Source organism: Medicago truncatula, chromosome 7 (genome assembly GCF_003473485.1).
Source record: "Medicago truncatula cultivar Jemalong A17 chromosome 7, MtrunA17r5.0-ANR, whole genome shotgun sequence".
NCBI lineage: Eukaryota > Viridiplantae > Streptophyta > Magnoliopsida > Fabales > Fabaceae > Medicago > Medicago truncatula.
In genome coordinates this window covers 26,884,745-26,897,266 of record NC_053048.1, presented here as the reverse complement: position 1 = coordinate 26,897,266, position 12,522 = coordinate 26,884,745, and the positions used below count along the sequence as shown (strand labels likewise).

General features: G+C 30.4%; 1 protein-coding gene across 1 annotated transcript; it reads right to left on the bottom strand.

The window, feature by feature from the left end:
* Positions 1 to 4,622: 4,622 nt before the first annotated feature.
* On the bottom strand, positions 4,623 to 11,464 carry LOC25498377 (furostanol glycoside 26-O-beta-glucosidase). The gene is made up of 11 exons (XM_039828355.1): positions 11,309 to 11,464; positions 10,169 to 10,244; positions 8,290 to 8,370; positions 8,104 to 8,191; positions 7,733 to 7,970; positions 7,362 to 7,477; positions 6,991 to 7,208; positions 6,568 to 6,599; positions 6,186 to 6,291; positions 5,981 to 6,074; positions 4,623 to 5,022 (listed from the first exon to the last, which is right to left on the bottom strand). The coding sequence occupies exons 1-9, from the start codon at positions 11,345 to 11,347 to the stop codon at positions 6,289 to 6,291; spliced, it is 891 nt and encodes a 296-aa protein (XP_039684289.1). The 5' UTR covers positions 11,348 to 11,464; the 3' UTR covers positions 4,623 to 5,022; positions 5,981 to 6,074; positions 6,186 to 6,288.
* Positions 11,465 to 12,522: the final 1,058 nt, after the last annotated feature.

The window sequence follows — 12,522 nt, the reverse complement described above, 5'->3', positions numbered from 1 at the left end:
ATGTTGTAAGACTTTAAGTTGATGAAGATGATGATTGATGTAACATCAAAATTAAGTATTTTTGATATCATCTCCACAGGGGCAGGCGCGATATTCGAGCCGTTCAGCAATCGATATCGTTTTAAACTTATGATTCAAATGATTGAAAAACTAATCTAAATTGGAATATAGCAATAAAATTGAGACGAGGTAGGGCAATTCACGCCTGGGTTAGAGTCGCTGACCAAGCATTAAATAATGCATTCTTATGATCTCTTAAACGGATTCTAACTTAACTTGATATTATCGCATATCGCTCAACAACATCATTCGTGTTCAAATAATGTCGTGATTTCTATTGAATCGTTTAAATGTTGATTTCCCAAACTATTAAACGATCCAATAGTCGATTGCATCGTTGTATTGCCGATTTCCCGAACTATTAAACAAAACAAAAGCTTTGAGTTCCAATATTCAAAGTGATTATCAAAATCTAAATTCCATGTCTAGAACTTTGACGTATTGATATATGATTATTCTAACCTTAGATTCAAAAGCATCTTTCAACATCATTAATTTCAAATCCTAAATATAACATTAAACACAAGAATAAAATCAACATCAAGTAAAAATTGCTAGAACCATATATTTAAGGATAAAAAGAATACATATTAGCTTGATCAAGTACCTCTAAACCCAAATGAGAGATTTAGCTACTTACTTTCATATTAGCTTTGCGAAAATGGAAGAAAAGGTGAAGATTCATGACAATATTCATGATTTGTCTACAAATCTTAGGAAGAATCCACTTCTAACACTCTTGCTTCATATTTCTCTCTCTAGAAATGTCCCCTATCTCTCTCTCTCTAAAAATTAGAAAATATCAAAATTAATGAATATCTTTCAGAAAATAAGAGAAAGTCTAATTATATGGCTGAATCTATGAAACTCGCTTATAGCGAAATTTACTCGCTTACAATGAGTTGCACGAAAATCTTCTCTGCTCCAAGGGATGACCTCCACGTGTCCCTTATCCTCTTGAAATTTTTGAACTCACTTGAAACTCGCTTATGGCGAGTTGGCTCTCGACAAAACTCGCTCTAAGCCAAAAAAACTCGCTATAAGCCAAAAACTCAGCTTTTGCACTTTGGTTGATTTTTGGTTCTTTCTTGTATTTTCCTGCACTAAAAGGGGTAGAATAAGGCACTAAAGCATAAACGGCATAATTGCATCAAATTGTAGCTTTTCCCTTAAGTAATTTGCAAAACAAATCACTAAAGTGCCTAAATTAACACAAGAAATATATCACTTTTGAGCACTTATCAATGATGAACATGAAGAAGAGGAGGAGGGAAGAAGATGAAGCAAGGTAAAACAAGTAGGTGGTGATCGAACATGCATGATCTAATGGTTGTATTTTTTAAAGGAAAAAAAAACATCAACCGGTCAATATTAAACAAATTAAGGAGGACTTTGGTGGACCACAAACAATGTCGATCCACCTTAAACATTGTGGTTAACAGAAAAGGATTAATTTGTCCCTTCGGGGACATCTGATAAATTCTGATAAAAGGATTAACTTGACTAACATAAGTAAAATTAAGGGATCTAATCGTGACAAATATTTTTTAAGGGATCAAAATGAAAACACTAAATAAGTTCAGGGACCAAGTATCCAATTTAGCACATTTTTTAAGTAATGTCTTAGATGAAAATTCGGTGTGTTGTACTATGGTATCATGTCTATAATCATAGGACTTAATTATGTTTGGTGTGGGACGACATGCATGCCTTATGTGATGTATGTCGTTTATTATTTATAGGGTCATGCTAACCGGTGCTCTGGGGGCATTGGTTAAGCATACAAAAAAAAGGAAATTCTTACTATAAAAGGAAGTTTTGTTGACTTATTTATGGATTAATTAAATAATTTTCAATGCAATAATTAACATATAATTTCCCTTTTTATTATCCTTAACCAATGTCCCGGGGACACCGGTTAGCATTTCCCTTATTTATAAGGTGATGATTTTTGAGTGGTTACTTTTTGACCGTTTCACTTAATCTCCATTAAGACCAGATTTTTTTTAAATGTTAAACACCAATTATTAGTCATGGAAAAAATTATAGTAGTTATTTGATTATATTATTTCTGAGGAAAGTTATTGCACTTGTAGTCTGTGCTATAGTAGTTTACATTCTTGTGAGTTGTTGTAAACACCAACCTGCTATTCTTACCCAAATTTCTCTAGTTTGAGGCAGGGAAATCTTCTACTTAGGGCAAGAAGTCCTTAAGGTTAAGGCAAGGAAATCACAAGTATAGCCATGTAGGTAGATATACTTGGGTAGATGTCCTCTAGGTCAAGGCAAGGTAACCTAGGAAAAAGATGTCTTAGTAACCTGTAAACTTTGATTATAGTGAAAATCCTTAATTGTGAAGGGACAAGACTATCTTTGATTTGAGGAGTGAACCAATATAAATTTTGTTGTGTTCTTTCTTTCCCCTCTATCTTTACTTTAGGAACTTGTTTATATTCTTACTCAAACCTTTGTAAAAATTTAATAACTTTCAAAACACAATTCAAATCCCCTTTTTTCGTGTTTTTCTGACATTCATAACCATTTTTAGGTTATTAAGATGTGGCGAATCCATAAAAGAGAAAAACCATTTCCTCTCCAAACCTTCTTATCCTCTTCTGCCAAACAAAGACATCATCGTCTTTTCAGGGTGGAAATAAGTAGGATAAGGAATCTTGAAATAATTAGCATTCCAAGGACTCAACAACATGGCATACACATATTCTTAATGGCTTATGGGATTATGACTTGTAAATGTTTGGGCCCTCTTTGCGGTTAATGATATTTATACCACCTTTGAACTCAATATTACTATATACTCCCTTGTATGTAAAAACAAAAATAAAAATAAAAAATGGCCCCTTACTGGAATGGGCCCTTGTTCGCCGCACCCCCGTCCTATGCCTTGGGCCAGCCCTCGAAAGATGGGAGAAGAAGGAACCTACTAATTGAAGATCTTGGATGAAGGAACATGGTTTCTGATGAAGAATTTATTGATGAAAACAAGGAAATATGGGTTGTTTCATAGGATGAAGAGTGATTTCTTTTTCATTAAAATTTGTTTTTTGTCAAATTTTAAATCTCGGTCTTTGATTTTATTTTTGCCACACGTCACCCATATATGATGTGAACAGGGATAAATGGAGTGAAGTTGAACTCCCGTATCAGCTGCATGAGTTGTAGGGTTGACAATGAACCGAACCAACTCGAATATAGTTCGAAATTCGACTCGGTAATTAGTCCATTGAATTTGGTTCATGAACCTACTGAACTGAACTTGAGCTAAATATTAAGTTCTTTAATTAAATGAGCTGAACTTGAGTTACATATAGTTCGACTCGTTTGGTTAATGAGTTGGCTCAATTATATATATAATTAATTGATTTCATATACTTAAATAATTTTTCATTTAGTTTTTGAAACTTTTTATATTTATTAAATTAATTAAATATTTCAAAAAAGACCTTAGAGCTTAAACGTTTCTGTTCCTTGTTTTAAAAAGCCTAGGAAGTAGAAACATTAACTTTATATATAATATCCCTTTTATTACTTTTGCAATTTCCAATCTCCATTATTATTAAGTTTTGGTTCCTTTTCATATAACATTTACTCTCCTTTGATTTCAATACAAAGAAACTCTCTAGTTTAGTTGGTAAGAAGAATAAAAAACTGAATTGGCATGACCACTATCAACTTAAATATTTTAATTTAAACACGGATTCGTAAGGCCTGCTAAAAAGGTTTGTCATATCCACAAATCATCTACCATTTTCATTTCTCTTCAACCTAAGTTGTTTTCATTCTTTGGAAGGTATTCCATTTCCTTTTCTTCCCTCTTGCACCATGTAATTCTAGTTTCTCACGTTATGCTTGCAAACTAACTTTTTATTAGGTCCTTGTTGTAGTAGAGCGGATGCTATAAATTTAGACTTTTTTGACAAAAATATTTAATTTTTGAGTAATGTAATTCGAGAGATTGAATTGAACCTAACGAGTCAAACCGAACTATTCGTGAACTTTAAACGAGCCAAACTCGAGCTAAAAAATGGTTTGTGTCGAACTCGAACCGAGTTTCAAGCTGAACCAAATATTACCGAGTCGAGTCGAGCTCAGGTGAGTTCAACTAGACTCGGCTCATTTCCAACCCTAATTAATGAGTTGAGATCCTCTCCATTTATATAAATAAATATTTTCATTATGAAAGAGATAGACACAACAAATTAGTGGTGGGTCTTATCATTAAATGAGTCACACGATCATTAATTATTTTTAAGATTTTTTATGTCTTTATCTGTTTAAATAGAAGAAATGGAAAATAATTTAAATGGAGATGATATTAACTACATAAGTTCATGACTTTTTTTCTCAAAGATTTAATTTTTTACCATCTTTAAATTAGTCATCAAACAAAGAAAATCAATGCATCTAAATACCATACAGTTTATGGAACAACTTAAAGTCACATTTTACAAAATTTTCTTAAGAGCTTCGAGACATTTCTATGACAAATTTATCTAATGACCATTGAACTAATTTATTTATTTGAAAGTCATAATTTTTAGCACTTTTCTCTCACGAATATCTTCACTAATATAAATTAAAATATCGATGTGAAACCTCTAAAAAGTCCAAAGAGAAAAGGAAATAAACAATATATTGGTTGGTCATTGGACTGAAGACTGCATTTTATTTATAACATAAAAGCACTACAGTACAACTAATCAAACTTAAAGTGGGACTCCCTTGCCTTTTCTCCAAGTTGAGACCAATCAACATAAGAACATTTAGTGTACCGAATCATGTGTCAAATACTTTTTGTACCATTTAGCTGTGTTTGTCATTATACGTTTGAGACTGTCATCAAAATCGACATGATAAAGCTCCATATGTTTAGAATATCCATTGTCAAAATCATACGTATCAAATGCTGCCCATGCAAAATATCCACGAACGTTTACGCCGTCACTATCAATATAAAAACATAATTTCATTAAAGATCAGTTTCTTGTGAAAATCAAGTTATAAAAGCATGTCATTTCACAATAATCTGCCTATCATACTAATGTTTCTTTGTTTCATTACTTTGAATTTGTCACCTTTTGATATTACATATATTTTGAACAAAAATTACAAATCTTAAAGGATGCAACTCCTTCAAAGTGAACAATACAATATATTGTGTAAAAACAATGATGATTAGGAAGAGATGAAATTTATGCTCGAAAGATTCTTATATCACATTCTAAACTATATATATATATATATATATATATATATATATATATATATATATATATATATAAGATGATTAAATGAATGCATATGAAGTTTTATACTATATATGTGTGTGAAATCATTAAAATCTACTTTCTTTTTTTTTTAACAAATCAAAATGAAATATATTGCTCAAAAGCAGAGTGATTCACCCCGTACAAAATGTGCTAAAGTGGTGAATCATCTAATATTTGTTACAACACCACAACACCTAATAAAGATGCCACCACCTAAACATAAAGTACCAAACAAATTACATTAAAATCTACTTTAATTTAACTTGTTATAATTTCATTTTTTTTTTCCAGTTACCATGTTATATGTATCAAGTTTCCACTGCCATTTAGCAATGAATATTCTCCGCTAAAGAATTTATGGGACACACAAGATGGATTCTCCCCTCTGATTTGAGTTTACGTACAACTTGGACATATTTACTGATGGTTAAAATGCACTCGAACGTATTCGTTTTAAATATTCGATAAAATCTAGTTAATAATTTTTGATTTTTTTTACTAACTCTATATTAGTTGATAAATAATATATTATAAATCTTTGCAATAGACACACTACATAATAAATATACCTTAGAAAATAAAAATTAGATATTAACCTTTCAAATTCTAAAGATGTGGAAAAAATAACTTACTTAATTGCTGCTTTGGTAGCATTTATATGTGCGGTGATGTAAGCAGTTCGATGTTCGTCTTTCAATGGATTTGGGATTTTGAAAGAAGGAATTCCTACAAAGAAAGGATGTCACAAAAAAAAAAAAAGGTAACGATATCTTTTTATTGCATAAATTATAGATAATTTAGTTATGATGATGTAAATGTGATCAAATGAAAACCAACCATTTTCAGTGATGTAGATTCTTGGATTTTTATACTCTTTGTTAATGTAGAGCAAGAAATTATATAATCCTTCGGGGTAGACATATCTACAACCATATTGGTCCTACAAAATATTAAAAGTAAACAAAAGATAAAATTATAATAATTAAGTTATTTTCTAAATAAAAATATAATTAAGTTACCCCCTTAAAAAATATCATTGTTTATAATTTGTATCATTATTTACTCACATACTCCCTCCGGTCCTATTTACAAGAGAAAGTTGACTTTTTAGATACATTGAATAATGTATGTATCTAGTCAAGAATCTAAACAAAATACATAAATTATTTAATGTATCTAAAAATTAAATTGTCTCTTATAAATAGGACCGGAGGGAGTAGTAACCAAGAGTTTTTCCTTCCACGTTCAAAACTGCAATAATGAAAGAATAACAAATCCATTAGTCAACATTAGTTATTTTAATTCCTTGTAATTCTCTTACATATTTAATAAGTAGAATTTAATTCATAGAGTTTATGGTGTCAATTTCAATGATACTTTTTCATAGTGATGCATTTGTATACCAATTATTTTAAGGGTTTTGTTAACGAGTGCTCTTAGGATACTCTTTAAGGATTTTAAAAAAAGAAATTTCTCAAATGCATTTATTTAAAAAGTTAAACATTTCAATTTTCAATGCATTGAATGCACACATTTTCATAAAATATTACTATTTTAAATCCTTAAAGAGTGTCCTAAGAACACTTGTTAATATTTTCCTTATTTCAAAAATAGAATGGAATTAATTTGATTATAAATTTACCTTCTGTAACAGCCAAGGCATCATAATTGTCACTAGCAGGAATCTTGCTTTTATTTGGTTCATATCTAACAAAGAGAGAGTAATAATAATTGATCCCAATAAAGTCTGTACTTCCTTTCAATATTTCTTTCTCATTTTTAGTGAATTCGGGTAGTCTTTTCCCCACTAGCTTTCTCATTATTTTTGGATAATCCCCATTGAACAATGGCTCTAAAACCCTGAAAGGCAAAATCAAACACCGCAAAACAAAAATTTGATATGCAAATTTACTAACCATAGAAAACTATATAGAAAAATCAATAAGATAATGATCGAACGACTAATAAAACATAAAATATGAGTGGTTTATGGTGTAACTAAAAAGTACTAACCATCCCCATCTGAATTCTGTTAGTCTTTGAGCAGCATCCACATCCTCAGGCTTTGAACTATAGGGAACATATGATCTTGATGTAATAGCAATTCCAATTTCTCCCCCTTGAACTGCCTATGTCAAATATTTAATGGAAAACGACAATATTTTATTTTTATCTCTAAAATTCAATTTATTTTATAAACTTGTTTGATTAATGTTGATAGTTATTAAAAATTGTGTCAAAACTATTATTACTATTACGTTAATCGGGGATTATACTCCCTTTAGTCATGTTGTTGTGAATCTCAATCTTTAATCTATATAAATATATTTTGAGATAATTTTGATAGCATAAATGTAACATGCAATTTTCAAAATATGTCTTACTTGGAATTTAGACTTGTATAACTTTGAAACTGTGGCATGGGATATGAGTAAGTTATGAAGTACAGTGTATACTTCTGTACAAACTTTAGTAGTTGCACAGTCCTCCGTAGAATAATGAGTTAGATTTTCCATGTAATTATACATAGCTTGGAGTCCTGGCTCATTCAATGTAGTCCAATATTTCACTCGATCACCATATGTTTTGAATAGGAGCTCACTATAATCCTTGAAATGTTTCCTAAAATTTGATTTTAACATAAACAATATAAGCATGCATGAAGAAATTCAATAATGTTTGTGAGACTAATTTAAAGTTGAATCAATTTATGGAAAATAAATGTTTTGATGAAATTATATTCAAGTAAATTTACACAATGGAGCGATTTAAGAAGCCGCCAATATTTTGTTGAAGAGCTAATGGATAGTCAAAGTGCAGGATAGTCACAAAAGGTTCAATACCTGCACATTTAAAGGATCATGTAAATGCATACATTTTAAACACACTTCTTGTCGAATCTAATTATATTGCAATAAATATTTGATTTTTCTATTCATACCATTGTTGAGTAACTCGTTGATCAAATTGTTGTAGAAGAAGTCGATACCTTCTTTGTTTATACCTCCTTTTAAGGTTCCATCTATACAAGTGGTTGTTGAATATAAATATAAAGATAAGGATATTATTATATATTGCAAGAAAGGATATAGTATTATCATTGCTTGTCCATGTGAAATATAGTTTAACGAATATTTATCAATAAAATAAATTGTTGCATGTTCTACGTCATATCATTTGATAAAATAAACATCAACATATTGAGATTTTTTTTTTTGAAGAGGTCAACATAGTGAGATGTAGTTAGAGTGACGATTTGGTACAACTCTTTATATTTCTTTAAATATCCATATAATTAATTATATACGATATATACTTGTTCAAAAAATTTATATACGATATATAAAATTCTATACATTAAAATTGTTAAATTATAATTTTATTCCTTAAACTTATTTTTAGGTTCCACTTAGTTTCTCAAGTATTCTTTTCATTTTATCCCTTAACTTAAAAACTTTTTGATATTTTAGTCCTTTCCATTAGCATTTTGTTTGACTAAATCAATTTTTTTTTCTTGTATGTCCTATATGTATGCTTATTAGGCGAATAAGTCTAGAACTTTGTCTTTAAATCTTTCCCAAATTATAGATCTAGTGTTTTGTTCATCTATCATTTCTTCCATGAGCTATAGAACTCGACCTAAATAGAAAGGAAAATGATATCCGAAAATAAAATATGACATCTCACACTACTATGAAAATGTAGTAGTTGTACAACAAATGTAGGAAAAGTTTTCCAACATTGAATATTATATTTGGTCACATGACTTCCTACTCTAAGACATACTCAGGCCAGCCCTAGGGCATAGGCCACGAGTGCGACGGCCTAGGTCCCTTGCCGGTAGGGGGTCCAAAAAAAATTTAAGCTGGAGGGTGTATATAGAAATATTTGGATTTTGGGGGTATGTATAGCAACATTCTCTGAAAAGCCCCAAATTTTGACATGATATAGGAATGGGCTGAAATCTGTTAATGTTTTCGGCCTTTTTAGAGAGATTTGCTATATATATATCCCATGCAGCACAAATATTTCTATATACACCCTCCTATAAAAAAAATTGGTTGTTCCTAATAATATGCTCGAAAATTTATTATCGAAGAAATTGGTGATATTTTTTTGGGCCCTTTTTTCTTAATAATGTGCTTCACTAATATTAAAAATATCGACGATATTTATTATTCAAGAAATTGGGATAATTTTCATAACAAAGCAAATTCTATTTTAGTTCAAAATGGGCTGCTAAAATTTCAGTATACTTCGCATGTGCTATTTTTCTCTACTTCTACGATATTTTATTTTGTTTTGGTGTACATAAAGTATTTAATTTATTTTCAGATGTTGTCTAAAAAACATTTATTTGGTAGTGAAAAGCGAAATAGAAAAACGAAATGAAGAGCTAAAAAAACACAACAATGAGCTAAAAAGATTTATGATGTATTATGTAAGGGACCTTTTTTTATATTATGCATAAGGCCCGTAAAACTTTAAGAACGGCCCTGAACATACCAGTAGATTAAAGAAAATAAAGTTCAAGAATCTTAGCAATAAACACTACCATCAACCATCTTTATGTAAAGAAAAACATTATTCATAATTTTTGTTCTCTCTTCATTAGGGAAATGCTTGTTCTTATATAACTAACATAAACCTACTAATTTTTAGAAATAAAACATTATCCGGTAATCGCTAAATATCAGTTTACTATGATTTCCGTCCACAAAAACTAATGAATGTACTCTAGCATTCCCTTAATTAATAAGTTACTCTTTAGATACTATAAGTAGATATTATATTAGAGTTTGTTAGTTCAAAAGTTTTACCTGGTATTACTCTGCTCCAACCTATGGAGAATCTGTAAGAATTTACTCCAAGTTCCTTCAATCGTTGCACGTCCTCCTACAAGACCATTCAAATTAAAATAAATAAAATACATTAAAAAATTTACACAATATTTTGAGTCTCATTATTACTATTTCTATAAGCAAACAATTTATTTAAGATAGTACAAGGGTACTCCAGCCCCATTACAAAGGAAATTTTATATAAGACCTATGAGCTTGATTTAACAAAGGAAATTTTATACATACGTTGAGTACCTTTCTTGAAGCCTTACAAAATGAAAAGTATAGTTGTAAGAGGAACAATTCTTCTTCTTTGTAAGATCTAAAACATGTTGCCAAGTACAACATCTACAAGGTGTGTTTGGATTGATAATTTAGGAGGGGATAAGTTACTTTTAGTTTTTAATTAATTCACAAACACTACATATTGTTTTATGAAAACTTGAAATAGTAACATTATAAATGATCATATAATACTTCAATCACACTTAATTTATTTAAAACAGTTATATTATCCGTAATTTTTTTTAAAAAAACAGTACGCCTCCCCTCGCTTCCCCTTTTAAACCATCATCCAAACACACCCTAATTCCCTCTTTTAGCAATCTCATTTTTTCATTCAGAGCATAAGATTTATAGCCATCCACAATGGGTAATTTGGTTATTTTAGACCAGAGATTTGGTGGGAGGGAGGTGATAGAGATCTTTGTGCTCAGTTTGTTGTATGGGGGTTTTTGTGCTTCTTTTATGTCTTCTTTGTTACTTAGACCTGGACTTAAGTACTTCTTGTACTACTGTTTTTTGTTATATATATATATAATTTTTCCATTAAAAAACAAAACTTCAAGCCATAAAGTCTAAAAGATTTTGAGCAGTCATCAAAAAACTTGACGATTAGAATCGAGATTAAGGAGAGATTTTGATGCCCATATTCTTATCAAAATAAGAATTATAATATATTTTTATGAGGAAGAACTATACTATTATTTGCCCTATAAAACTTATAATATATTTTTTTTTTTTGACAAAACTTATAATATTATTTATCAATAACAAAATCTATATATGTAATTGTAGTCAAAAATAAAAAAGAAAAAAAGACCATAGAAATGAACTCACCTTATATCTCTTGCAATACTCAATCTTTGTAACAAACATACTATCTCCGGAATAAGCTTCTGCTTGTTAAGAAGAAAGCAAAACAAGAAATTACTAGAATTGACACAAAAAGTCACGAGAACTACAAGATAATGTTGCTTTTAAAAACTAAAAGATTTTATGTTTGACAAAAAAAAAAAACTAAAAGATTATATACTACATATTCTATAAGGTGATGAAATTTACACACCCCATCCCCTTAATCTTCATTTTGGATGGATCTCACATCCTCACCATCTATGACAAAAAAAAGAAGATAGGAGAAATCAAGGGAGAGAAGAAATGTGGATGGGCGTCCACTACTCTTTACTCATTCACAATTACTACTTATTTCAACCCCTACAAAAAACTAGGTTAAATTACATGGGATGCCTTTAAGTTATCTAATTACTAGACCATCCACCCGTGCTGTCGCCCGGGTCATATTAATTGAAAACAAAACATGCAAATATATTGAGAATAAAAAGTGCTTGCGGTACAAAATAAAAAGTTTACGATAAAATTACTATAAAAGAAGACATTAGGTTGGTAGATTGCGGAAAATCTCCTTGTAAACTACATTCGAAGTGTTATCCATGCTTTTGCCATTCTCATCGGTCATTAAAATATTCAAACCACTCCTGGAGGTCACTCTGGATATTGCGACATAAAGCTGACCATGAGAGAATATGGGTTGAGGACGATATTAATTGAAAACAAAACATGCAAATGTATTGAGAATAAAAAGTGCTTGCGGTATAAAATAAAAAGTTTATGATAAAATTACAATAAAAGAAGACATTAGGTTGGTAGATTGCGGAAAATCTCCTTGTAAACTACATTCGAAGTGTTATCCATGCTTTTGCCATTCTCATCAGTCATTAAAATATTCAAACCACTCCTGGAGGTCACTCTGGATATTGCGACATAAAGCTGACCATGAGAGAATACGGGTTGAGGACGATACACAACCACTTGTTTGAGTGATTGTCCTTGACTCTTGTTGATTGTCATTGCAAAACATATAAATAGAGGAAACTGTCTGCGTTGGAACTTAAACAGTATCCTTGTATCCGACGGTGTTAGCGACAACCACTTCAATCTGATTTTTGTTCATTAAAAGAGATGTATAAATGCATTCAACAATGGCTGCAACAGGATCACCTGAACGATGCCTCATATTAGTGGTTAGAGTT

Coding starts and splice junctions, on each gene's coding strand:
- LOC25498377 (XM_039828355.1), bottom strand. CDS start 11,347: ATGTTTGTTACAAAGATTGAGTATTGCAAGAGATATAAG. Junction 8,192..8,289: donor CAACGAGTTACTCAACAATG/GTATGAATAGAA, acceptor TTAAATGTGCAG/GTATTGAACCTTTTGTGACT. Junction 6,600..6,990: donor TGCCTTGGCTGTTACAGAAG/GTAAATTTATAA, acceptor TCATTATTGCAG/TTTTGAACGTGGAAGGAAAA.